This window comes from Dermochelys coriacea, chromosome 24 (assembly GCF_009764565.3).
Source record: "Dermochelys coriacea isolate rDerCor1 chromosome 24, rDerCor1.pri.v4, whole genome shotgun sequence".
NCBI classification, from domain to species: Eukaryota; Metazoa; Chordata; order Testudines; family Dermochelyidae; genus Dermochelys; species Dermochelys coriacea.
Genome location: NC_050091.1, coordinates 7,499,225 through 7,527,096, shown reverse-complemented (window position 1 = coordinate 7,527,096; position 27,872 = coordinate 7,499,225). Strand labels below are relative to the sequence as shown.

The 27,872-nt window shown below is 52.1% G+C and overlaps 1 protein-coding gene across 3 annotated transcripts; it reads right to left on the bottom strand.

Moving 5' to 3' along the window:
* Positions 1–9: 9 nt before the first annotated feature.
* BNIPL (BCL2 interacting protein like) lies at positions 10–27,754 on the bottom strand. 3 transcript variants are annotated; one of them, XM_043502228.1, is made up of 11 exons: positions 27,548–27,690; positions 15,790–15,897; positions 14,073–14,134; positions 13,516–13,743; positions 10,305–10,487; positions 9,689–9,791; positions 8,244–8,375; positions 6,883–6,969; positions 5,590–5,667; positions 3,925–4,023; positions 16–3,101 (listed from the first exon to the last, which is right to left on the bottom strand). In XM_043502228.1, exons 1-11 carry the CDS (start codon positions 27,589–27,591, stop codon positions 3,059–3,061), a joined length of 1,167 nt encoding a protein of 388 aa, XP_043358163.1. In that variant the 5' UTR covers positions 27,592–27,690; the 3' UTR covers positions 16–3,058. The 3 variants fall into 3 exon arrangements, with proteins under 3 accessions (XP_043358164.1, XP_043358163.1, XP_038238767.1); XM_038382839.2 differs by lacking the exon at positions 27,548–27,690 and adding an exon at positions 17,380–17,607; XM_043502229.1 differs by lacking the exon at positions 5,590–5,667 and having other exon boundaries at positions 10–3,101; positions 27,548–27,754.
* Positions 27,755–27,872: the final 118 nt, after the last annotated feature.

The window sequence follows — 27,872 nt, the reverse complement described above, 5'->3', positions numbered from 1 at the left end:
AGAACCAGATGTATGTCCAGTCACTTTATTTCATTTTTGTAAACATCCAAATGTGGTACAATAAATACAGTGCCTATAGCCTCAGCGCAAAAACGCATCAGCAGGTGAATGTGCAAAATGTGCAAGCACCAGACCATGCAAGAGTCTTTTCAAAATAGTTACCACGGTGCTATGGGTGCTGCCCAGCTGTGCGGCATCTGCCATGCTCTGGGAGGGATAGGATTGGGGGAGGGGATGGCACCTAGACTCTCAGGGGAAGGGAGTGCCATCTGCTGCCCTCAGGAAACAGGTACAGCTACACTGCAATAAAAGACCCGCAGCACGGCCACAGCTGGCCCAGATTAGCTGATTCAGGCTCGGGAGGCTAAAAATTACAGTGTGAGCTTGGACTGGAGCCTGGGCTCGGAGACCCCCACTGCGGTTCCAATCAGGCCTATCGAGAGAAATTTGGGGCCCCAGCCCATCATGTTCTCTGAGGCCCCATCCCCTCCCATTTCACCTCAATTAGACATTTTGGGTATCCCCCTGAGCCCCTCTTTTCTCCCCTCATGTCATCCTTGATGCTAGTGCTATGATGTGTACTGTGGTTGGGCCTGGCAGCCCCGGTCATGGCTTGGGACCCCATGGTGCTGGTGCTGCACAGACAGAACAAATAGTCCCTGCCCCAAAGAGCTTCCAGTCTAAGGCATAGTTCAAGCAGCTGCTATATTTACATCAAAGAACACAGCTGGGGTTTAGATCAAGGGTAACATTTCAAAAGCCCCTAAGTGACTTAGGAGCCTAGGGACACATTTTTAAAAGTATTTAGGTGTCTTGCAGGGAACAGACAGGTGCAGACAGGGAACCTCGTGGGAGTTGCAGAAGCACCTAGGTGTCTCAACTCTATACCAATGGGAATTAGGCACTTTTTAACTTCCCCATAGCACCTCTGTGCACCTTTCGGCTCGTAAGTACCTTTAAAAATCTGGCCCTCAAATCCCATTTTAAAAATAGACAAGGCAGTTAGGAGCCTAAATCTCATGGACTTTACCTGAGACTTAGGCTGGGATTTTGAAATGTGACTGGCGATTTTGGATGCCTCGTTGTTGGGGTGGGGGGGGTGAAGGGGGAACTACAGCTTGTGATACCTTAAAGGTCCCTCCTTTTCATAAAGTGCTAAGCACCCTCCCTCAGAAAGTCAGGTCCCAGCAAATCAGACCCCTAAAATCACTTGAAAATCTTGCCTAAGTCACTTTTGAAAATGGGACTTGGGGTAAAATTTTCAAAAGTGTTTAAGCAACAGGTGTCCAAGTCCCATTGCCTTTCAGTGAGATCCAGGCTCCTAAGGCCCAGCATCTAAGACATATTTAGGTGCCCAACTCCCAGTGACATGTGTGGGAGTTAGGCACCTAAGCACCTTTGAGGCTCTGGACTTGAAAATGCATGCAAATCCCTTAGGTACTTGTGAAAATTCAACCCCCTTGCAGTACTGGGAACCCAAACACAGCACCATCAACCGAAGTGAAAGGCAAAACAAAAGTGAACGGCCAAGGGGTGAAAAGCGACTTTGTGGATGACGTGCCAAAGCCACCCAGGACTGTTAGGCACCCACTGAAAGTCAGTGGCACCTGGGGAGCGAATTGCCAGCTGTGCCTTGGAAGATCTCCCTCTTAGCTCTGAAAACTTCCTGCAGCTTTAACAGCCTGGGGATTTGCTGGTAATGTGGCAGGCCATTTGTTGCTTAAAAATGTCTGAGTGACACAGGGTTAACTCTAGCAGCTTCCTCGCCCCCATGCATGCAGGGTGGGGGTTAATGATATGCGGGGCTGAGGACACACGCCTGAGAGATCTCACATTAATCAAGGACTAATGATGCATGCCTGAGCAGCAGAGAGAGACAAACAGCATGGAAGCGTAGTCTGGGAAAGCTAAATGCAAGGTTATAATGGGGCTGGGTGTTGGGAGAGCAGGTTAGTTTCCTGCGTCAGACTCCTGACAAACGCTTGGGAGAAAAACACTCTACGTGAAATACATTTGCCCTTGTCTCACTCCCCAGCTTGCAGCGTCCCATCACTGCCTAGGGGGAGCTCTGGCAGGATGCAGAGTGAAGTCTTTTGACCCTGGGCACAGTATTTCCAGACACCTGCTGCTTCGGTGCCCTTTGCAAATGGAGACACTTCCCTTGAAAGGTGCCAGGAATTAATAAAGCTAATGCTGCTGCACTACTTTCCCCACTGGGTCCCTGTTCTCCCCTCTCCCTTCCAGGCTAACCTGGTCAGCGTACGAACTGGAGCATCACTTTTCCAGCTGCCAGGACCTGGGCGTTATCTGCCTCTTGGGAACAAAATCCTGCAGCTGGAGCTGATTAGGCCAAGGATGCAGGAGGCAGAACGGACCCAGCGCCTTCTTCAAGAGCTGGATCAGCTCTTCGGGGCTCACAGGAACTCCTGCTTCCTTGGCCAGTGCTGCGCTACGGCGAAATGACTCCCTCTCCTGTAGCTGTAGCAGCTGCGCAGGTGAAAAAACTTGTTTCCATCCATAAAGCCAACTGGGATCAGTCCGAGTGAGACCAACAGCCACTCTGGTTTTAGGTCCACAGGGGTACATCTACATTGCGATAAAAACCCTGCAGCTGGTCTGGGTCAGCGGGCTCAGGCTGCGGAACTATCAAATTGCAGCGTAGTCGAGGGATTGCAAGACCAAAAGGGACGGTTAGATCATGTGGTTTGACCTCCTGTCTCACAGGCCAGAGAACCCCTGGACTGAGCCCAATAACGCATATGCTCCGTGTCTAACTGTAACATCACTCGCATAAAAACCTGTGTAAGCCAAGTCCTCCATTTAAACCGGCCTAACCTGAGAAGCCCCCACCCCTCCCGTGTTTAAACCAATGCATCCGTTTAAGCTGGACCTATTTACAAAGCCCTGGCGGCAAGTGCCTTTCCCAAACCCGGTCGTTTCGATTTCTCCTTTAAAGGAACACTGGTAGGAAGAAGTAACAAGGTTACAGAGCTATGCAAGGTTACGTGGATGCCCTTACTGGCACTGGGGTCCGCTGCTGTGCAGCCTCCCGCTGGCATCACCGCTGTGTGTCCCTGGAGCTGTTCCAGCTGCGATCCAGCCTAGGGGAGAAAAGAGAAGAAATAAAGGCACTGTCGTGGCCATTGGCCCAGATTTTGTCCTCTGCTCCAGCTCCTGGGCCAGAGGAGAATTCCCCCCCAAGGTAGGCACAGTGTACCCTAGTGACCCCGCATAGGGAACGTGCCAGGGGTGGCGATGCAACGCATAGGCAGCTGGGATGGGCCAGGGCGCCCCATGCTACACCAAAGGGGTGTTCTGGCACCTGGAGTGGCAGAGAATGTGGCAGGGACAGTGGTGGTGTAAAGCCATGCCAGGTCTCTTGGGCCTGCAACACAAAATGGGACCCGGACCTGAGATGAGAGGTTGGCTCAAAAGGGGAACAGGGACGATTTTGTTCTGCAATCTCTGGCCTCGTCTGCACCAACGTGGTTTTGCACGGGAGTGATGTACACCAGTGCAAGTTGCCAATGCAGGCATCGACACGACTGGTCTGAACTGGGGCAGCTACGTCGCTGGTGCAGTTACACCAGTGCAAGCCCGCTCCCGATGTAGCACTGGGAGCCAGGACACCTGGGTTCTATTCCTAACTCCCTTCCCTTTCCTATATAAGGGGGTAATAACACTGACCTACCTACGTGTGAAGGGTTAATAGCCCCCCCTCCCGGGGCGAAGGAGATGACAAAAATTTGGGTGTGGAGGAATAAAAAAGGGAAGAAGGTGACGGGGGGGGATTTCAAAGGCTTCCACTTAGTCCTCACTGCCCTGGAGGCGGATGGATCCCAGCCTAGTCGAACCTGCCGCACCCCACAACCAGCACGAGAGGCGCCAGCCGTCGACGCAAGAAGAGAAGGACGCTCGACTCACTGTCGGATGCAGTCGGGGATGTGCACTTGCTCAAGAGGAATCTGTTGCGACAGCTCCCACAGGCTGTCCACGAACTGCACTTTCCTGCCAAACTTGGAGCTGGGAGAGGAGGCAGAAGGGGGGGGGGGGATAGGTTATTCAGGTCACATGAGCAGTTGTTTTCCCATCAGGGCATCTCTCAGGAAACCAGGATGACAGCCCTCTAGTCTGGCCTGTTCTACCCAGGTTCCTAGCCTGCCCCCAGCACCGAGGCACCTTCCACGAACATGTTAAGCAACGTGACTTACATCTAACTAGCCACCCACCCATGCACAGTGCTTGTCCAGTGTTCCGTCTCCAGCTGTGGCCAATCTCTGCTGTGGCAGAAAAAAAATCACTGTTCCCTCTAAGCTGTGCGCATGTGCACGCACACACAGATCCTAAACCCCACGCACACGGCAAAACACCGCACGCACAAAAATTTGCACAGAAGAAATTTTTTGCACACATGGCCTGTCCAAAATTTGCACAGAAGAAATTTTTTGCATACACGGCCTGTCAAAAATTAGAGTGAACATTGCCCAGAATTCATCCGGCCAGAATGACCCGTGCCGGCCATCGGCTCAAGCCCTGAAACATGAGATTCCCCCTTTGCACATCCCCATGCGTGCCAGGGGAAAGCTCCTTGGGTTTAGGGGGAAGATATGCTGTAGCTCGTCTATGGAGTCTCCCAGGCCTGTCTGCTGCCACAGCTGATACTTTAGCACCAGTTAGACAGTCCAAGTGCTGAGTCCTATCAGCTGACTGCACAAAGGCCAACAAACAGCCAGTCGATCCCAAACTGGATCGGAACCAGCAATCTGTGGGCAAAAGGCACTCTGGTGTGGTGCAAATGGGTGTAAGCTCATGGAGCTATGCCAGTTTACACCAGGCAAGCATCTGGCCCTCTTTTCTCATCCCCAACCCTTCGTGAGCCAGGCCGGCACTTTTGTGTGGTGCATTCATCGTTTCACACACTACAAGGGAAGGGTCTCCTTACACTGTGTTACGGCTAGGCGTTCGGAGAAAATGTTAAATACCCCCTCGCAGCACTGCTACCACCACAGACTCAGTAAAACTTTCAGGGGGAGAGAGTGAGGAGACTGCAGCAAAAGCCTGCAAATACCTTTGAGAAGGGCATTCGGATCTGTGAATTAATCGAGCCTTTGAAAGCCGGACACCCCAGCTTGACCAAAATGCTCTGTGCAGAAAGGCACATGGGGTTTTGTATTTTCTTCACGCTTGATGCAAACAGCGCACGCTTACACACAAACAGGTTAAGGTCAGGACTCACACGCACACAAATAAGGTCAGGACTTTTGAAACTGACTAGTAATTTGAGGTGTCTGTCTCTGGGGGCCCCACTTGACACACCTGAAAGGGGCCTGATTTTCAGAGGGTTGGGGCAGCGTTGCCAACTCCAAGCATTCCAGAGTCACATGTCAGGCCTCAAATAAATCAAGAGATTGTGGGTTTTTTAAAAAAAATCTCATGATTTTTAAGCCAAACAAGTTCCCTTTTATTTGTTGTCTGGTCTTTGAGCCTTTATTATGCACTGGGTCACATGCCAAGCTTTCTTCTACAGCCACGAGGGCAGGAAACGCCTTTCTTTTTTTAAACGAAAGCCAAGATTTTTCCCGTCGTCACCTAACTCCGGGAGCTGGGGCTTTAAGACAAACATCAAACATGGAGAGAGTTGGCAGCTCTGCCGGTGCTTGGTGCATTCTGAAAAAAAAAAAAAAAAACAGGCTCCTTTCAGATGCCTCAAATTGGGCCCCTGAATCATGAAATCATTGACCTGAATTCTGCAGCTAGCATGTATCCGTCCCCCCGCAGCTGTATGGCAGGGGGCCCGTATCTGACTCCCAGCTGTTAGCCCTGCAATCTCAGCCACACTCCATCCTGCTACTGTTCTCTGGAGGGACTGTGATACGAACTGGTACCTTTCAGAATAGCAGCCGTGTTAGTCTGTATTTGCAAAAAAGAACAGGAGGACTTGTGGCACCTTAGAGACTAACAAATTTATCTGAGCATAAGCTTTCGTGAGCTACAGCTCACTTCATCGGATGCATTCAGCAGAAAATACAGAGGGGAGATTTATATACACACACAGAGAACACGAAACAATGGGTGTTATCATACACACTGGTACCTGTAATGTACAACGCTGCCCCCTCCTGCACAGCATGTGTCAGGCTGGCTTGTGTTTGGCGCCCCACTTTGCTCTTGATGGGCCAGTCTGGTTTAAGGGCTTAGCACTTCCCCAGACTGCAGAGCTGCTTTTTAGGCAGCGGCCTGAGTTTCTTGGGTAGTGGGGAGAGGGGAACCACTATGACAAGGCTGCAGCTGGCAGGCGAAATCCAGGTCTTTACACGGCGCCCATTGTCACGGTATCTGGGCACCTAGGGAATGCTGGTGAAGGGCATCCAAGAAATCCTGGGCTAGAATCTTGCTCCATGCTGCCACCCGTGCACCCATGTAGCTAACAGCACCGCTCTCTGGGCTGCAGAGCCCTGGCCTGCATTGCTAGCCGCCACATGGAGGCCCAGGCTCAGGGAGGAAATATTGCTGAAGGCGTAAAAAGCTCTTCGCATGGAACAGTCTGTGGGGGAGGCGGGCTCGAGCCTCTCCAGCCAGCGAGGGGTTAATGCGCTCAGGGCCTGCGGAGCAAGGGGCCGCCCCAGACACTGTGGCTATTCCTGGCGCCCCCTTAGGGTAGCAGTTGGTCTTGCAGACACTGGAGCGCGGTGAGGCTCATGGATGGTCTGATGCTAACAACATGCAGCCCACCGGGCCCATGAGCAGTCTGGGCACGGTCTCCAGGGGTGTTCTCATACTGCGGCTGGGTGGCCGCCAACCTCCTCGCGCACACATACACGCGCACACACCCCTCTGTTGGTAGCCTCCCACAGGCCAAGTAAAGAGTCCAGCCCACACTACCTGAGGAAGGGGCGGATAATGGTCATCAGCGCCTTGACGTACCAGGTGGGATGCACAATAATCATGGCCTTCAGGTTCTTCCGGAGCCTGAAACAATGCAAAGAACACAGGACATGAGGTATTGATTAGCCGGTGGAACTCACTGACACAAGGTATCCCTGAAGCCAAGAGTTCAGCAGGATTGAAAATAGGGCCAGACGTTGATCTGGCCAACAAGACTCCCTTGTTAGTTATCAATGCTGAGGCTGGCACTGAAGGAGGCTAAGGGGAGTCAAGGAATCCCGCTAGGGTTCAACCGGAGCTGCATGCCTTTGAAAATCCTAGCTTTAAAAAAAACGGGGCTTGGAAGGGCTATAAACCACCCTGATTTGAGGCATGAGCCAACATCTAACTATCAGGAGCCAGTAGGAGGTTTCTGGATGGGCCCCAGGTCCAAGGCAGGGCCTCTGAAGTCTGGGAGCTCTTTCTTTTAGAGGTAGCTAAGGGCTTGTCTACATGGGGAAACTGACCAGGGTAACTCCCCATATGAACACTCCATTCTGGAATAAAAAAATCACTTTATTCTGGATTAAATCCTGTGCTTACAAAGCCCAGAGTCTGGGAGCTGGGGTGCCAGAGACAGCCATAGGGTCTGCTTCTGTCCAGCAGCCTCGTTAGAGAACCCTCCCTTTATACTCACCACAGCCCAGCGCAGTCCCTTCTCCCAGCCCCTCCAGGGAGGCTGCAGTTTCCATCCTCACCCAGGCTGGGATTTTTTTTATGGCCCGGTCTGTATCACAGTGTCAGCTTCACTGGCCTTCGCGCCGTGCAAGCCAGATAGGAAGCAGCTGTTTCCCTGTTGCCAGTGACTCAGAGGTGCAGATTTTGGCTGGGATTGGGGGTGTGTGGGGGGGAAAGGAGTTGAAATTGCAGCCAGCTAGAGCCACCGCTGAACTGAAGAGGGAACTCACCCAGTCTTGAGTCTTCGACATGGGCAACAAAGGAGCCCTGGATGGGGAGTGGAGTCTGTGGGTCAATGCAGATCACTCAGTGTGAAAACTCCTGGGTTCTATTCCCGGCTCCGGGAGGGAAGGTATTTAGGACTCCTGGGGTCTGCCCAAGGCTGGGGGGCTGGACTCCTGAGTTCTAATCCCCACCCTGGAAGGGGGGGGGTCTAGTGATGAGAGGAGGGTGGTTGGGAATTAGGACTCATGTGTTCTGTTCCCAGCTCTTCAGCAAGTTCCTGATGTAGTCCTGGCTCACCAGCAGCTAGAGTAAGGGGGGAACGGAAGGCGGATGGGGCTAACTGTGAAGGGAGAGCTCTCCTTTGTGGGCTGGGGAAGCAGCGTTCCCCTAGTGTTTGGTCCCCTGCTGTGTCTTACCGCCGGTCGATGGTCCGGTAGCATTGCTTTATCCAGCCGAAGGACGGGATCTGGCTGCGGAGCGTGGCACCATTCAGACACACCAGTATGTAGCTTTCTGCCACCATCACCTCCAGGGTCCCAATGATGTACCTGCCGGGAGAGCAGAAAGGAGGTCCAGCGTTGCAGCCTGGAACCAGCCCTCCTCTAGGCACAAAGCGCCTCCACGCTACAGTCGTGGATTTAGCTTCACATCACACCCACGCCTCCCCAATAGTGAGTAAATTTTCTTATCCCCCACTCCTATTTCACAGATGGGGAAACAGAGGCACAGAGCAGGGCTGTGACTAGCCCAAGGTCACACAATGAGTCGGGAATAGAACGCAGGAGTCCTGACCCCCTATTGCTTGCGCTAACTAATAGGCCACATTCCCCACCCAGCTGGGCAGAGAACCCTGATGCCCAGTCACCAGCACTAACTACAAGCCCATATTCTATATTAGGCATTCACAGAGCGCCCATTGCTGTAGCATTTAACCCTTCCTGTGCCAGCAGCTTCCCAGTCCTGACTAGTGCACTGACAGTCCTCATTTATGGTCTGGGAACGGAAGAGACTGAGTGAGTTCGGAAGGGGAACAGCCCCATGTTCCCGTTGGCAGCGCTGCAGGCAGCCAGGCAGGGCTGGGGAGGAGACTGTTATAAGAGAGAGGCTTATTTTAAAAGAAGGTTTTGGCACTTTAAGGGTCGATTTACCAGGACAGTAAAGGGCCAGAGAAACAGCTGCGATGGCATCCCAGTACCTCCTGATGTTTATGGGGAGGTTCCAAGAATCCCAGGGCAAAGGAGGGCTGCTCCCCAATGGACTTCAGGGCTATTCAGGGGTTTATTCATTCATGCTGCTCTCAGCAGTAGGGTCCCGATCTCCAGTTATTCAGTCCGTGACCTCAGGGTTAGGGTGGTTTTATGCCACCTTTGGGCTCCCCCATATTCTGGTGCCATGAAGTAAATTACAGGAGTCGCAGGAATTCTACCTGCAGCAGGGAATAGCCAGAGCGTACTGCGCTCCATCCACAAGCCCGATCTGCCCACTATGCCAGGGCAGGGTACAGGGCCCCTACACCAGCTCCACAGAAGGGGGCTGTTTCGGGGGGCTGTTTGCACCCACTTTAAGGCTCCTTTATGCTGCCAGGGCAGACTGAACGTAATGAGCATCTGATGCTGGCTCCCCTGCCCCTCTGTGCTGCGCTGAGCCCCAGAGGAATTGAGTCTGGGGCGGGGGGAAGCCACCCGATGCAGGTGGCTTAAAGAGGCAACATCCCTTCTGTCCCTCCAGTGACCACAGCTTTACGTCGGAGTCACTTTCCAGAGGGGGGCCCAGAGCCATCCCCAGCCCACCGCCCATTCCCCCATCCCAAGCTGTTATCCCTGCTGCTCGTTCGCTAGCCAGCAAGGGGCAGCATGCTCACCTGAACAGCTGCTCCATCACGTAAGGATAGTCAGGGACGCTGCTGTGGGGCAGGTAGCAGGAGGCAAAGAGGATGATGGCGTTGAGGCCTTCCCCGTAGTACCCTGGAGCGGCAGAGCAGAGCGAGTGGGTCCAGCTGGCACAGGCGCCTAGCCCCGCCCCCTTACACCTCAGCATGCCTGTTCTCCCCCACAGGGAAGCTCCGGGATTGGCCCAGACCAGGTCAGTTTGGCTGCTTTGCTTGGCTCCTGACCCACAAGGATGGGGCTATCATTGTGAACAGCGTCCCATGGTCCTCTGGGCCCACAGGCTGTGTGGAACTGGGTTTACTACAGCAGGCTTGGATGCCAGGGTCCTGTAGGGCTGGGGTCATGGATTTTTTGGGGCAGGAGCTTCCTCCGATTGGCTGTGCTTGCTATGCCCCGTAAAGTGCCTGGGGTATTGACAGGCACCATGTAAATCATAACTCTGGGACCCCACTCCCAGGAGAACCCAGGAGTCCTGACTCCCAACCCCCTTGCACCAAATTCCCCTCCCAGAGCTGGGAATCGAACCCAGGAGTCCTACTACCTCCCATTCCAAGCACCAGACCCCAGGGCTATGCGCTCCCCCATTACCTCCATGGGAGATGACCCTTTTGTAGGGCTCGATGATGCTCAGATCCACTTTCTGCTCCTGCTCGTCTGTCAGGAAAATCCTCCACTTCCGTCCGTCCTTGTCCTCGACGTCCACCATGCGCCCCTCACTGAGTTTCTCCTCGAGCAGGCTGCTGTCCAGGCGCCGGGCCCTGGGCAGTTCATCTGTGGAGGGGAAGGGACAAGGGCGGGGCGGGTGTATTAGGAAAGGCTCCTGGGCTCTTTTCTGAACTTTTACCAATAACAGGAAAGCACCTGGGCCCTGCCTTGTGTTCTGCAATGTACCGCCCCCTTGGGGCACTAGGGTGCCCATGAGACAGGTATCAATGGGTGTGGGGAAATGAGGCCCAGGAAAGGAGAATCACCCCCCCAAAGTGACCCCATCCCCTCCCAAACTTCCCCCCAAGCCCAGCTTCCCTGGAACCTTCCAGCCAAACATCCACCCGCGACCCCCCCAAGCCCTCACCACAACCAACCACCCCCCAACCCCTCACCCCAACCAACCAACCCCTTGCCACAACCAACCCTCGACCTTCCAACCCATCAACCCCCCACCACAACCACCCCTCACCCCCCCAACCATCCCCCAGCTCCAACAACCAACCAACCTCTCGACCTCCCCAACCCCTCACTCACCAACCAACCCCTCACCATTCCACCCCTACCCAATACTCCCCATCAAAGCTCCAACCAAACCCCACACCTCCCCTTAACCCCACCCCTCAGGGCCCCCTCCCTCCACCCCAACCTCTAACCAAACTCAAAGTGACATTGCACTCCATATGGAAATATGCTTATGACAGTGAATATGATGCAACTGGAATATGCTTTATGCAAAAGGTCTCTTGTAAGGTATCATAAAGGTTATAACCTACTGAATGAAAAGGAGTACTTGTGGCACCTTAGAGACTAACAAATTTATTGGAGCATAAGCTTTCGTGAGCTACAGGTGAGCTGTAAGGTGTAAGGTGCTGTAAGGTGCCACAAGTACTCCTTTTCTTTTTGCGAATACAGACTAACACGGCTGCTACTCTGAAACCTACTGAATATATTCCTCCTATTTGTATGCATGTATCATTCTTGTATCTGAAGCTAGAAATATGAAGTACAACTCTGAGGTCCTATTGTAATTATGCAAAGTGTGGGCCATTAATGATGGTTTAGAATCTTGATGGCTCCCATTAACTAGGACAATTGGTCGTAAATGGCTCTGTTTACTTGCAAACGTTCCTGTGTACTTCTGTGGGTAATGAAGAATGAGGTCTCACAGGACATGTGACCAGGTCACATGATACTGGTATCGATCTTAAAATTGGTACTTTTCCATTTAGAAGGAGGGGTGAGGACCCAGAGAGGCAAAAGATTCTCGCCTTGTGCCAAAGCTATAAAAGGAGGAGGCAAGTCATGAGAAAACCCCTAGTTTCCATCTAAGATGTTTGCTGGAATTAACAAGGACTGTACCAGGGGAAAGGATTGGGCCTAGACCAGGAAGGAGTCTAGTCTGCAAAAGAAGCTTATTGGGACATCTCCGAGGGTGGGATTTACCTGTACTCAGTTTCTTAATGTATTAGGCTTAGACATGCATGTTTTTGCTTTATTTAGCTTGGTAACTTTCTTTGTTCTGTCTGTTATTACTTGAAACCACTTCAATCCTACTTTTTATACTTAATAAAATCATTTTTGTTTATTAATAAACCCAAAGGAAGTGATTAATACCTGGGGGAGAAAACAGCTGTGCATCTCTCTCTATCAGCATTATAGAGGGCAGACAGTTTATGAATTTACCCTGTATAAGCTTTATACAGAGTAAAACGGATTTATTTGGGTTTTGGATCCCATGGGGAGCTGGGTGTCTGGGTGCTGGAGGCAGGTAACCTGCTAAGCTGCTTTCACTTAAAGCCTGAGGTTCTGGGGACATGGTCCAGACCCTGGGTCTGTGTTGCAGCAGGCTAGTGTGTCTGGCTCAACAAGGCAGGGTTCTGGAGTCCCAAGATGGCAAGGAAAACGGACTCAGCGGTAGTTTCAGCACTTCAGGTGATAGTCCCAAGGGGGTCCCTGTAACCAAACCCGTCACACTCACCTCCCCTCGAACCGTCCTTCCAAATCTTCAGCCAGTCCCAGCCCCACACCAAGCCTGCCCCCCATTTTCATTCACCCTTCCCGGCCCCCCACTTCAACTCCCCCTGCTGATCCCGACACACCACCTCAGCTTTGTCTATGCCCCCTGCCATTACAAGCCCCAGCCAGGCCTGCTTCCCACCCATCCCCACACTTAGATTCATAGATACTAAGGTCAGAAGGGACCATTCTGATCATCTAGTCCGACTTCCTGCACAGCGCAGGCCACAGAATCTCACCCACCCACTCCTATGAAAAACCTCACCTATGTCTGAGCTATTGAAGTCCTTAAATCATGGTTTAAAGACTTCAAGGAGCAGAGAAGCCTCCCTCAAGTCAACCATGCCCCATGCTACAGAGGAAGGCGAAAAACCTCCAGGGCCTCTCCAATCTGCCCTGGAGGAAAATTCCTTCCTGACCCCAAATATGGCAATCAGCTAAACCCTGAGCATATGGGCAAGATTCACCAGCCAGATACTACAGAAAATTCTTTCCTGGGTAACTTAGATCCCATCCATCTAATATCCCATCTCAGGGGATTAGGCCTATTTACCCTGAATATTTAAAGATCAATTACTTACCAAAATCCCATTATCCCATCATACCATCTCCTCCATAAACTTATCGAGTAGAATCTTAAAACCAGATAGATCTTTTGCCCCCACTGCTTCCCTTGGAAGGCTATTCCAAAACTTCACTCCTCTGATAGTTAAAAACCTTCGTCTGATTTCAAGTCTAAACTTCCTGGTGGCCAGTTTATACCCATTTGTTCTTGTGTCCACATTGGTGCTGAGCTGAAATAATTCCTCTCCCTCTCCTGTATTTATCCCTCTGATATATTTATAGAGAGCAATCATATCTCCCCTCAACCTTCTTTTAGTTAGGCTAAACAAGCCAAGCTCCTTAAGTCTCCTTTCATAAGACAAGTTTTCCATTCCTCGGATCATCCTAGTAGCCCTTCTCTGTACCTGCTCCAGTTTGAATTCAACCAGACCTGCCCCCACTCAACCCTCCCCTGCCCTGACGCTCAGCCCAGCCCAACCCAGCCGCGGGCGCATTCTCTCTCCGGCCTCACCTTCCCACTCGAAGTCATGGCCGCCCTCAGGCCCGTCCAGCACCTCGCTCTCGGACGGCGTCTCCAGCTCGTCCACGTTGATGTCCAGGCTGCCGTCTGGCGTGGGCTCCGGGTAGTTGCCCGACAGCACCGAGCCCTCGGCCCGGTCCAAAGACAGGCTAAGATCCGGCGCCGGCAACCGTTTCTTCATGTGGCGCTTCCCACACAGCTCCAGGGTGTTGGGGGCGACTGGTGGCGGGGGGGGGGGAGGAAGGATCAAGGCAAACAAGAGCAAGAGAAAAGGGATGTGAAACAGAAAATAGGGATGGGAGGGAAGGAAAACGTATTGTCCAGAAAACGCCGCTGCTCATGCACCGATTGCTGGATTGGGGCCGAGTGGACAAAACCTTCCCACCCAGGTCAGCTGTGCCCTGGGGGTGTTTGAGGGACTGGAGATCCGGGGGGACGTAGCCCTTGCCCTGCAGCACCCCCAGCGTGCTCACACCCAGAGCCTTCCCGGCTGGTGTTCTTGGGGTCTCGCCCTCCTACCTTCACCTGCCCCCCGGGCACGGCCTTACCTGGGCTGGGCTCCCCGCCGGAGTCTTCAAGGTCCTCTTCAGAGACCTCCTCTGGGAGAGGTCTGCAAGACAGGGGAGGATGAGACACGCAGGGGGACGGGGCAGGGACGGCTAGTGTTTCTCAGCGACCGGTCCGTGGACTGGTGCCGGTCCCTGAGATCTCCCTGATGCAAGCCGGTCCCTGGTATCAAAAAGGTTGAGAAACGCTGGGCTAGACCATCCCTCCCAGCTCTGAATTGCTATGTTCCTGCGGGGGAGGGGGCTAGGAGTCAGGACGCCAGGGTTCTATTCCCATCTCTGGGAAGGGAGTGTGATCTAATGGTTAGAACGGGGCGGGGGGTGGGGAGTCAGGGCTCACGGGTTCCATTCCTGGCTCTGGGAGGGGAGGCGAGGGGCTAGAGCCAGGGTGGGGATTTTGCCTTCGAGTGAATGTTATGTCATCACATTGTGCCTCAGTTTCCCCATCTGTTAAATGGGAATAATGACACTGGCCTACCGCTAGAGCTACCTACAGTGGAGTCATCTGTGGAGCAAGTTTCACATACAGGAGGCCCTGCTGTCCCCGCTATTCCAGTCCTGGGCTGCCCATGCCCCTCAGGGCCAACCCACAGCCCCCCCACTTGCTAGTCCAGGCCTTGGCCCTCACACACACAGCTCTGCCAATGGCCCTCTGACCTCTCACCTCTAGGACGAGCCGGACCAGACAGCCGCACAATGTAGTAAGCCAGTTGAGACCACCCAACTCATTTCACATGAGGATTTGAACCCAGGTCCCCCAGAAGGCTTCGTCCTGGCTCTCAAACCCCACCTCCTGTCATTTACAATGCAGTTCCTTTTCTGTCCTCTCCCCTTCCCTCCCTCCTCCCCCCCGACACTCCCCGCTGGGTAAACAGCAGAGCTGTGCACCGTTCTGCACGTGACCGCTAGCAACAGCTGCCTATCTGAAGGAGGTGGGAATACAGCCCCTGCAGCACTGTGGCAGGTGTTTTGCCTGATGGATCCAGTCAAAGACACCAATTGCGCTTTGCGTGTGCTCAGAGTGTCTGTGCTGGGTGCTTTCCACTGCAGGGGTTAAATATAGACTTTGCTTCCTCTTTATGGCCAACTGTTTGCTAGTTATTTTGTCCATCAATCCCCATTCTACAGGAGGGGAAACTGAGGCACAGAGCCAGGAAGCAACTTTCCACAGGTCACTAGCAGAGCTGGGCACAGAAGCCTGGAGTCCTGGTTGCCCATCCCCATTCTATCCACTAGATTAGTGCATTCCTTGCCCTGAGTCAGCCACAGAACCCAGGAGTCCTGAGACCGCCAGGCCAGGGGGCTATCTGCTGGTCCACGCTGCCTCTGCCAGTCATGTCCAAAGACACTGGCTGGAAGGGGTGGCTGACCCCTTCAATACGTCAAACCCCTTGGCTGAGCCCTGAGCTCCTTGGCGCCAGCTGCCTCATCACCTGTTCATCATCCTGCTGACACCTGTTCTGGATTTTCTAGTCCCTCCCCACACCACAGAGTGAACCACTGATCACCAAGGCCGCCCCCATCCTCCTGACAGTGCAGCTCAAATTCAGTGTGGTGGCGCCAGTCCTTTGGGGTCCCCCAGGGGCAGCGATGTGAGCGGGGAAGGGGCCATGTATGTCACCTCCCATTGCTCCCGGGATGGGGCGACAGAAGATGCGGTGAGGATCCCAGCCAGCAGCCCCCGCTGCATTTCTCTCACCCCGGGAACTCCTCGTCTTGCCACTCCTCCTTCAGTTCCATGTCCTGGATGGATACGGCTCCTTCCCGCTGCTCGGCCACGTCCTGCTTCTCCGGATCCTTCTGGTCGCTACAATGCCAACAGAGGAGAGCGTGGGCTGGAGGAACCAGGTTCGGGCCAGTCTATGATTGGCCAGGAGAATGCATCTAAACAGGGACGACCCCAAGAGCAGTTCTGTCCTCAGCAGGTTTGGCCTGAACCGAGATTGCAGCCTTCCTGGGGCCAGGCCCCCCGAACTGTGAATGGAGCCCATCCGTGGCTCAGACCCAGCCGGGCTCCTAGAAACCAGGAGCTGTTACCACCTCCCATGTGGAATGAGTTTGCTGGGGCTCAGCCTTGTGTCACAGATGTCCCTGTCCCAGCTGGTGCTAACATCAGGGGTCCCTCATTGGCAGCTTGGGCACAGAGCCCCCAGGAGGGAAGGGGCTCCCGTCTTATGCCTCGAGGCGGGTTCCCGCAGGGCAGGGCTGAGGTATCTGGCCCTGCTGCTGGGAGGCCTTCCCCAGGCTGTGGGTCTTTCCCCAGAGCACCCTGGATGCCCCCACGCAGCCTCCTGCCCAGAGGGACCAGCACCAAACCCAGCACCGCCAGGGCCCCAGGGCAGCTGCTCCCTGCTTTGCCCCTGCTGCGGGTGGGCAGGGCATGCCCATCCCTCAGCGAGGGCACCCTCTGCCACCGCTCGGCTCCCCCCCGGGCTTGGTCTGGCATGGCCCAATATGGACCCCAGAGGGTATTCTCGATGCCAGGCCAAGGGGGGGTCCCCCGTTCTTCCAGCTCCTCTGGAGCAGGGACCTTGCTGCAAGAGAGAGATTGTCCCACGGCCACCTCCCCCGGCCTGGGCACCCAGGCCCCATCCCCATCCCCCCACTTGGGCACCCAGGCCCCACCTCCCTGCCCCAACCCTGTCACCTGGGCCCTGCCTCCCCACCAGACTCATGCCTCACCTCCCCCTTCCCATTCCCCCTGCCCCCATCACCCATGTCTCCATCTCCCCTCTCTTTCCCTCCAACACCCACCCCCCACCCAACCTCATTGCCTGACCTCCCACATCTTCTTCCTCCACATCCATCGTCCATGACCCAGCACCTCCTGATTCCCCTTCTATTCCCCATCATTTAACATCCCCGCCACGCCATTGCTACCATGGATGGGTTGCACCAGCAAGGTGGGAACAGGATGGCAGAGTGCCCCCGCAGAGCTGAGCTCGGCTCTTCCCCTGCCTACAGCGCCCAGGAGATGGACTCAAGCCCCGAGACTGGAACCCGGGTTCACATTCGGATCCCACCTCCCCAAACCCCAGAGGGTTCTGAATTCTCCTGGATGCAAAAGCGCTGAGCCTGCGGCATGGCCACCATCCCCCTCCCCTACCCAAGCGGTCCCCCAAAGCCCGACTTACACCCCCGCTGCAGCTGGGGAGGAACCAAGATGCCAGCAGGAGGCACCCACCCACCCTTTGCCAGCCAGGCTGTCATGGAGAGTCCATGCCGTGCCCGGCCCACGTCCCCTTGCCCCGAGCCTGCCCCAAGGCGGAAGCCCTGTGTTGAAACATACAGGGTGATCACAGCTCCACCTGTTTGACCGTCCATCTCCAGCTAGAATCACCTCAGCTGGCGTGTAGGGGATCCCGTAGCTGCCCGGCCTCTTGCGGCAGTCGGCAATTATCTCTCAATACTGCTCAGTTACAAACACGTCCGGCGGGCCCCACTGCCGCTTGGGCCCATCGCAGGGAAGGAAAACATTGGAGCAGCTGCTTAGAGCCGGTAGCTTTCCCTTTCTTGAGCCAGCTGACATCAGCCCTGTACCTGGTGGCACTCGCTGGCACGCCCAAGAAAATCAACCCAGCGCCACCCTAGCAAGCCCTGTAGTCTAGTGCAGGGCTGGTCCTGTTTACACAAGCCCGGAGAGCCAGTGCAGCACCCAGCCACTCTGCGTCTCTAAGGAAACTTAAATCCAGCAAGCAGGGGAGGTTAGAAAACAGGTGTCACTTTGGGCCCACACTGGGAGCGGGGACTAGGAATCTTTTGTCAGCAGTAGGGGACCCCATTAGAAACCAGGGAGCAAAGGTGGATTGGCACGGGCAGGCAGGGGGAGATGAATCCGCTTCACTTCCATGCAAAGGGGCTTCTGAATTAACTCACTGCGGGTGGGGGTTTTGAAGGCGTTAGGCGGCCAGTTCCCATCGGCTTTCGGTACCATTTTGGTGCCTGACTCCCCGTGGCGCCTCTGCAAATGTGCTCTGTGCAGCAGAAGGGCTTTAGAGCACCAGTTTTGTAATGACACCCTGCAGCCGGGTCCTCAGTGAGTTTCGAATCCAGGCCCTTCAGAGCTAAAGGCACGGACCTGGAGAAACCGCCCCTGGCCTCACTGCTCTTACATGGACCACTCGATGCTAGTGGCAGACGGAGATTGACTCTGCTTGGTTTGCTCTGCAAGATAAACAGGCAGGATCTTTAAAGCCTTGATGCTGCACCCGGCCCTGCCTCCTGGGCGCTTCATTGCTAGGCACAGAACGGTTGCTGCGTTCGTCAGCCCAGCTCCCCACTATGGGTGACGCAAGACGACAAACTCTCTCCTCTAAGAGACGCAGGCGATTGCCTTCAGGCTGGGACGCACTTCCAGCGGTCTCGCCTCCGCGTGCCAGCTAAGTGGGTTCAAGCTAATGGTAGTATGGCGAAGGGGCATTGCCAGCTGGCAGCGTGGTCTAACAGATAGAGCAGGGGTGGGCAAACTTTTTATCCGAGGGCCACATCGGGTTTCTGAAATTGTATGGAGGGCTGGTTGGGGGAAGCTGTGCCTCCCCAAACAGTCTGGCATAGTTCGGCCCCACCCCCCACGCCCCCAACCCCCACATCTTGCCTCCTGATGCCCACCCCCCCCGCAGGACTCCTGCCCCATCCAACCCCCACCCCGTCCCGACAGCCCCCCTGGGACTCCTGCCCCATCCACTACCACCACCAGCCCTGCTCCCTGTCCCCTGACTGCCCCCCTGCTGCCCCATCCAACCCCTCCTCTCATTCCTGACTGCCTCCCCCGGGACCCCTGCCCCATCCAACCACCCCTTCTTCCTAACTGCCCCTCCCGGGACCCCTGCCCCATCCAACCACCCCTTCTTCCTGACTGCCCCTCCCGGGACCCCTGCCCCATCCAATCACCCCTTCTTCCTGACTGCCCCTCCCGGGACCCCGGCCCCATCCAACCACCCCTTCTTCCTGACTGCCCCCCTCCCGCGACCACTGCCCCATCCAACCGCCCCCTGATTGCTCCCCACCTCCTTCCTAACTGCTCCCGTGGGACCCCTGCCCGATCCAACCACCCCTTCTCCCTGACTGCCCCTGGAACCCCTGCCACTGACTGCCCCCCGCTGCCCCATCCAACCCCCCCCCGGACCCCTGCCCCATCCAACCCCCGTTCCCTACCCTCTGACTACCATGACTCCCACCCCAAACTCCCCTGCCCTCTATTCAACACCTACAGCCACGCCACCCAGAGAACCAGAACAGGCACCCGCACTGCCCAGCTGCAGCCAGCCACGCACCGCGCAGCACAGAGCACCGGGTCAGGCTGCGGCTCTGCAGCTGCGCTGCCCGGCAAGAGCTCACCGCCCGGCAAGAGCTCACTGCCCAGAGCATTGTGCCAGCAGCACAGTGAGCTGAGGCTGCGGGGAAGGGGGAGCAGCGGGGGAGGGGCCGGGAGCGAGCCTCCCGGGCCAGAAGCTCAGGGGCCGGGCAGGAGGGTCCCGGATGTGGCCAGCAGGCCGTAGTTTGCCCACCTCTGAGATAGAGCATGGGATTGATTTTCTGTCCAATGCAGTACGTTCAGGCGCAGTGAGGCAGGAGATCTCAGTTCTCATCCCAGCTCTGATATGTTGTGTGACTTTGGGCAAACCACTTCCCTCTCCTCTTTTGACCCTCTTGTGTATTCAGAGTGTAAGCTCTTTGGTGCAGGGGCTGTGTCTGGGCAGGGCCCAGCACAACGGGGCCCTGGCCAAGGCATTACTGTCATATAGAAACCAATCAAGCGTCGACAACTCTTGCAATTCTTCTTAAAGCTAGAAGTACATTTCTAGCCTCGTGGTTGCAGAAAAAAAACTTGAGAACAGGACCCGAGCGCGACCCTAAAGGCTCAGAAGCCAAAACAGCAAGAAAAAAGAACTCAAGATTCATTTTTTAATAGAATCTCATGGTTTTTTAGGGCCTGACTCCGTATGTTTGAACAGCTGGGGCTGGGGATGCTCCAATCACCCTCAGAGGGGTCTGCCATACTACTCTTTGCAGGCAGGAGGAAAGGGAGGGGGATTCTCTTTGAGCAGCAGTGGGAGCAGCTTTGTTGAGGGCGGTAGAGCTAATACGTCGCTCAAGCGCTGGTTGAAAATTTTCTGACAGTTTCCGATCGGAAAATCCTGACTGAACAAAATCAAAATGGCTCCCGAGAACGTATCCGTGGATAATGGAAAATGATCCAAACATTTCCTTTCAATAGGGTCAAAGCACTTTGTTTTCACTCGATCATTCTGACGTTTATGTTATTTTATATCCTATTGATGATATTGTATCTTCTTCTGTCTTGCCACTTCTCTATTCTGGGCCGGCGACTTTTATAGCCTTCTTCCAAAGCTCAAGATTGTACTGTGATTGGCTGCAATGCAAATTATTTCTATCATTAATACAAATGTCAAAATGCAGCATTCGGAATTTCAACTCTTCCTGTCAATTTGCGATGGAAGAAAATTTTGAAAGGAATTTCCTGCAGAACGGAAATTGAAAGTTTACCAGATTTTCATCCACAATCTGCCACAGGCTGACCGTGCATTGTGTGAAGAACTTCCTTACGTTTGTTGGAAACCTGCTGCCTATTCATTTCGTTGGGCCACCCCAGCTTCCTGGGTTCTATCCCGGTCCTGCTAGTGCCCAGATCATCCCTCAGATGACACCCTGGACTACCCTTAACATTCAATTCTACATAGCTACAGCGCTGAGGGGTGTGACACATCCACACCCCCGAGCGCTGTTGCTGTGCCAGTCTAACCCCTGCTGTAGATGTGGTTAGTCTGACGGCAGACTGCTTGGGGAGATTGTATATACACCCATTGTTTCATGTTCTCTGTGTATATAAAATCTCCCCACTATATTTTCCACTGTATGCATCCGATGAAGTGAGCTGTAGCTCACAAAAGCTTATGCTCTAATAAATTTGTTAGTCTCTAAGGTGCCACAAGTATTCTTTTTCTTTTTGCGGATACAGCCTAACACGGCTGCTACTCCGAAACTTAACTAATTAGTCTCTCACAGTTTGTATGGTAACTTCCAACTTATCTGTATGTGTGTGTATATATTATATATCTTACTATATGTTCCATTCTATGCATCCGATGAAGTGGGCTGTAGCCCACGAAAGCTTATGCTCTAATAAATTTGTTAGTCTTTAAGGTGCCACAAGTACTCCTGTTCTTTTTCCCCTGCCCAGCCGGCCTCTCTCATCAGGACAATGTGATTAGCATCTTAATGAGCATGACAACACCTCCCGTGCTGCCAAAACATTCCTTCCCGCTGATCTGTGGCTTCCGGGCACACGCCCTGCTGCTCCAACCTGCCCTGGGCCAGGAGCTCCCAGACAGGCTGGCACACGACTCGGTCAGCAGGACCCCGTGGGGCCAGAACTGTGTGGTGCATATAGATGGGGCGAGGCAGCGGGACGGTCTCAAACATGGCTGGGGCTGCGGGGAGGAGGTGCTGCCCACGGTTTCTCCAAGGCCTGGCTTCTTTGCTATTGTGTTGCCATCAAACGTTGTGCACTCATCAGAGATTCCAAAGCCACAAGGGACCGTTGTGACCATCTGGTCTGACCTCCTGGATCGCACAGGCCAGAGACCTCCCCCAAATCATTCCTGGGGCAGATCTTGGAGAACAACCTCCAAACTTGATTTAAAAACTTGTCAGTGGAGAATCCACCATGATCCTTAGTAAATTGTTCTAATGGTTAATTGCACTCACTGTTAAAAACTCATCCCTTATTTCCTGGCTGAATTTGTCTAGTGTCAACTTCCAGCGATTGGATCCTGTTACCCCTTTCTCTGCTAGATGGAAGAGACCACTAGTAAATATTTGTTCCTCATGTAGTTACTTATAGGTATAAGTCACCCCTTAACCTTCTCTTTGTTAAGCTAAACAGATCGAGCTCCTGGCGTCTCTCACAGTAAGGCAGGTTTTCTAACCTTTAATCAGTCTCGTGGCTCTTCACTGACCCCTCTCCAATTTATCAAAGTCCTTGAATTGTGGGCACCAGAACTGGATCCCACCAGTGCCAAATACAGAGGTAAAATCACCTCTCTGCTCCTCCTCAAGATTCCCCTCTTTCTGCATCGCAGGATCGCATAAGACCTCTTGGCCACAACGTCGCACTGGGAGTTCATGTTCAGCTGATTATCCACCACGACTCTCAAATCTCCTGCAGATTTGCTGCTTCCCAGGATAGACTCCCCCATCCTGTAAGTTGTGTCTGAGCAACTAAGCAGGGTCAGACCTGGTCAATATTTGGAGGGGAGACCTCTAAGAAACAGCCTAATAGTAATGGATACCTACCTTTTTTCTCAGTAGGTCTCAAAGCAAGTCAATATCATTATCCCCATTTTACAGGAGGGAGAACTGAGGCATGGCAAGGCAAAGTGACTTGTCCAAGGTCATCCAGCGGGCCAATGGCAGAGCCAAGAATAGAATGCTGGTCTCCTGAGTGCCAGTCCGCTGTTCTGTCCACTAGACCACACTGCCTCCCTGCTCAAGCTGTTACAGGAAGCGGTGTCCGCAATGCAGCAGGACACACTCTCCCCTTGTAAGCTGCTGGTGCTAGGTCCTGATGGAGGCACTATCTTTCACATGGGCTATAAAATCCCTCGGCAGGTGTGATTTCTGGCATTCTGGTTTAAAATCCAGCTCCCACAAAATCACCTCCCGCTTGGCAAAGCTGCACCTGCAGTTCCAACAGCGTGAGTTATGAAATCCTCAGTAAAGCGCTTTACTGCTGAGTGACATGTTGACTCTGAAGCCTGATGGTGGTCGTTAACATTTGCTATTTCGTTCCTGCTCATTTTAAAGGGGGAAAAGGGGATTTTGGGCGGAGCATGGGAGCGTGGGCAGAGCATAAAGTCCCACCACTTCCTCCTTGCCCTGCCTTCAGAGGACAGAGGCACAGAGACAATGAAACATTCACCCTCTCTGTTCAACAGCAAGGGTTTGGGTGTTTTTTCTGCTCCACCCTCCTTCAAAAAAAACAAACAAGTCATGAAGCAGGCTCGCAAGCTGGAGCGAGTCCTTGTGTAATTCTCCAGTGATTATGCCTCACCTGCCTTCTGAACCTTAAGACGGGCTCTCAACTGTTTCCACCACACCTGGAGCAGTAATGGAGCCCTTTCCAGCTCCAGAACGCCCTGCTAACCCGAATCCATCGATCCTACGCCCAGAAGGGACGCCATGATCATCCTGCATAGCACAGGCCAGAGGCCTTCCCCTAAATAATGAGACACACCATCCCCACCCTGAAGAGTGTCCAGTCTAAACTGACAAGCCCGCCAGAGGGAAGGCAAAAGGAAATATGTAATGGGATTCAAAATCTTTAAGTGGCAATGACCATTTAGCGCTTGTGACCATTGAGTGGGATGTATAAGTAGCGTTCAGCAAAATCCACACGTGTTATAAAGCACATTGGGGCAGGGACTGTCTTGCTGTTCTGTTTGTACAGCACCTAGCACACTGGGCTCCTGGTCAAGATCAGTGTGACCACAACACAAATAATAATAGAATTTATAGCTGTGTAAATCCTGGTCATTCCATTGGTGCCATGCCCTGTGACACAAGCTCAAGATCTGACCCCTGGCTGCTGGAAACTGACAGTGTTTCAAAACATCATTTCTCTCCTTAGGAATCCTCTTTTATGCAACTTTTCCCCATCATAGAGCTATAAGCCCCATCTTACCCACCAGCCTGCCTTCCCCTCTCCCCTCAAATCCCTCCTCAAGACCCACTTCTTCTGCAAGGTCTAAAATAATTAGCCAGCTAATAAAAGTCAGGGTATTATTGTTATTATTTATATTGTGGTAGAGCCATGGTAATGTCATGGGCCAGAATGCCATTGTGCTAGGCACTGTGCAAACAAAGAAAAAACAACGAGGAGTCCTTGTGGCACCTTAGAGACTAAAAAATTTATTTGGGCATAAGCTTTCGTGGGATAGAACCCCCTTCATCAGATGCATGGAGTGAAAATACAGTAGCAGGTATAAATCCTCAGCACATGAAAAGATAGGAGTTGCCTTATCAAGTATTTTCCACTCCATGCATTTGATGAAATGGGTTCTAGCCCACGAAAGCTTATGCCCAAATAATTGTGTTAGTCTTTAAGGTGCCACAAGGACTCCTCATTGTTTTTGCTGATACAGACTAACACGGCTACCACTCTGAAAGAACAAAGAGACAGTCATCCCTCTGAGTTCCCAATCCCTCTGAGTTCCCAATCTAAGTAAGGGTAGAATTGAAACCAGGGATATGTGGAGCCTCAATTTGCAACAGTAACTAGTGATTTTGGGCTGCCAATAAAATTAGGATTCTCATGTTATTTGGCGGGGGGGGGGGGGGGGACTCCTAAAAGTCCCAGCTCCTGTTGTCGTGTCAGAATCTCAACATTCATTTAAAGAAAACAAGGAAGTATCCAGCCCTTGTGATTGTGGTTCAAAACTTGATCCCTAAAGGCTCAAACTCCGGAAGAAAAATACAAAGAGCCCAAAATTCATTATTACTGTTTTTGAAAAAAGTCTTGATTTTTAAGCCAATCTCCTGATTTTTTTGAGGCATGACTCAGTTTAAAAAAATTATATAAAAAAAACCCGAAAACTCTTTGGGTTGGCAACACTGCAAACTACAGATACTTTAAGGAGGTCTGATTTCCAGAAATTGCTGAACCCCTATTCGGTCTGACACCGCGGGTAAAATCCTGGGCCCCTGGAAGTCAATGGAATTTTGCCTGTTATTTCAGTGTGAATTTTGCCTGTGATTTCACCCACATTCCTTACAAGCATCTCATATAGCTGGCAATTCCAAAAAAGCAGGAAAAAAAAATTCATTCAACCCAAATCCAAAATTTTTGGCAAATCAAAAAGTAAAACAAAACAAAACAAAAACAAAAAAACCCAAAACCTTGTTTCAGGTCATATGAAATGTTTCATTTGACCTCAAGTGGAACATTTTGTTTGGATTTTGAGCATTTTTAAAAACGTTTTACTTTTTTAAAAGTAAACTGAAAGAAAATGTCAAAACAACAAGTCTTTTTGAATTGGAAAATCAAAAAGTTGCATTTTGACTTTCAAGAAATATTTGTTTTTTGACATTTTGAGGCTGCCAAATCTGCATTTTACAGCAGGACAAAAAAGTTTTGACTGACAAATTTTGCCCAATATTGTGGCACCAAAAATCACTAGTCACTTTTGAAAATCTAGGCTGTGCATCTTTCTCCCATGCATGGTTGTATGCTGCTGGATTGTAAGCACCTTGGGGCAGGGACTGTGTCTTCCAGTGTCAGCATCCAGTACAACGGGGTCCCAGTCCGGATTGGAATCCCTGCTCGCTACTGTAAGAACAGACTGAGGCCGACCCTGTCTTGTAGGGTTTACATGACAGTCTCTGAGCCTGATTCTGAAAACACTACGGGAGTAGTAGCTTATTGCAGCACACATTCCATTGTATTATGGGCTGGAATTTCAGCTGAACTCCCATGAGATCTTCAGAAACTCTTGTCCCAATTGTGGGTGCTAAGCACTGAAAAACCTGACCCTCTGCTTGGCAGAATCGCTACAGGATTGGGCCCCACTTTCAGAAACCATCCACTTTCTGAGCTGGATTTATCAGCCTGACTGAAAGGCCAGGCATGATATGATTCAATCAATCAAATCACAAGCCAATAAAATCACAAGGACAACACATGCCTGATTCTCCAGATGCCTCCCGCAACAATCCCAAACAGTGTTTGCTGGTTCCACAGTGTTTAGACCCCACACCGATGGGCACTACCAGGTACACTCAGGAGAGACTCCTGAAGCTGCCTATCTCATTGGCCCAGCCAATGCAGTGAACTGGGAACCTGAATCTCCCAAGCTAGATTCAAACAGCATCGGACACTCCAGATCTCATTTACACTGGAGTGGAATCGCTCTGGATCAGTGGCTCTCAACCTTTCCTGACTATTGTATTCCTTTCAGGAGTCTGATTTGTCTTGCATACCCGTAAGTTTCACCTCACTTAAAAACTACTTGCAGATGCATCCGATGAAGTGAGCTGTAGCTCACGAAAGCTTATGCTCAAATAAATTTGTTAGTCTCTAAAGTGCCACAAGTACTCCTTTTCTTTTTTGCGAATACAGACTAACACGGCTGCTACTCTGAATCCTTTTCTTTTTGCTTGCAACAGCGGACATAGAAATACAGAATTCAGAGTAGCAGCCGTGACGACCTATCACTCTTACAGATTTTGGGAGACAGGCCCGTCCTTGCTTACAGACAGACCCCCAGCCTAAAGCAAATACTCACCAGCAACCACACACCACACAACAGAACCACTAACCCAGGAACCTATCCTTGCAACAAAGCCCGTTGCCAACTCTGTCCACATATCTATTCAGGGGATACCATCATAGGGCCTAATCACATCAGCCACACTATCAGAGGCTCGTTCACCTGCGCATCTACCAATGTGATATGTGCCATCATGTGCCAGCAATGCCCCTCTGCCATATACATTGGTCAAACTGGACAGTTTCTACGTAAAAGAATGAATGGACACAAATCAGACGTCAAGAATTATAACATTCAAAAACCAGTCGGAGAACACTTCAGTGTCTCCGGTCACTCGATTACAGACCTGAGGGTGGCTATCCTTCAACAAAAAAACTTCAAAAACAGACTCCAACGAGAGACTGCTGATTTGGAATTAATTTGTAAACTGGATACAATTAACTTAGGCTTGAATAGAAACTGGGAATGGATGAGTCATTACACAAAGTAAAACTATTTCCCCATGTTATTTCTCCCCCCCATCCCACCCCCCACTATTCCTCAGATGTTCCTGTTAACTGCTGCAAATAGCCTACCTTGCTTGTAACCATGAAAGGTTCCCCCCCCCCCCATGGCTTATCTTAAGTGATCACTCTCCTTACAGTGTGTATGATAAAACCCCTTGTTTCATGTTCTCTATGTGTGTATATAAATCTCCCCACTGTATTTTCTACCAAATGCATCCGATGAAGTGAGCTGTAGCTCACGAAAGCTTATGCTCAAATAAATTTGTTAGTCTCTAAGGTGCCACAAGTCCTCCTTTTCTTTTTGAGAAATACAGAAGTGTCACAGCTCACTGTTACTGCAAAATTGCTGATCGACTTTCTCGTTTTTACCGTGTACTTATGAAATAAATCAGTTGGAACAGAAATATCGCACTTACCTTTCAGTGTATAGTATACAGAGCAATATAAACAAGTCATTGTATGAAATTTTAGTTTGTACTGATTTTGCTAGTGCTTTTTGTGCAGCCTGTTGCAAGACTAGGCAAATATTGAGATGAGTTGATATACCCCCTGGAAGACCTGTGTGTACCCCCAGCAGGGATACACTAGAATGACTGATCTGGATTCACGGAGATCAGAATCTGGCCTGAGCGGGGGGTCAAAGACACCCCGCTGGGCTACTCACCTTTGAGGCTGGAGTTTCTCATCATAGTCCAGGTAGGAACCCATTGTTCCAGCCCTCAGAAAACACTGAAGTTAGCCGGGTTTTCCCCCCCTTCTTGGGGAGCCAAATCCCCAATGGATTTTCCCTCCTGTGGCTCTAGGACACCAGTTATGGCCCCCGTGCTGCTCATCCCAAACTGGTTTGTCTGCATTCGCACCTCCTGACTCCACCTGGTGAGAATTCACTGGGTCCTAGTGTCCATTGTTCTGCCCCTGCAGACAAAGCTCTGGAGTGGCAGAAGGGGCAGTGTGTGTATGGGGGTGACTGCTCCCTGTTACCCCCAGTT

What these genes read in the sequence shown, in the direction of transcription:
- BNIPL (XM_043502228.1), bottom strand. Translation starts at nt 27,591, where the DNA reads ATGGGTTCCTACCTGGACTATGATGAGAAACTCCAGCCTCAAAG. An exon ending in CGGCGGGGAGCCCAGCCCAG is followed by an intron (nt 13,744 to 14,072) that starts GTAAGGCCGTGC and finishes CCCCGCCACCAG; the next exon opens with TCGCCCCCAACACCCTGGAG. An exon ending in ATCCCCGACTGCATCCGACA is followed by an intron (nt 3,102 to 3,924) that starts GTGAGTCGAGCG and finishes TTTCTCCCCTAG; the next exon opens with GCTGGATCGCAGCTGGAACA.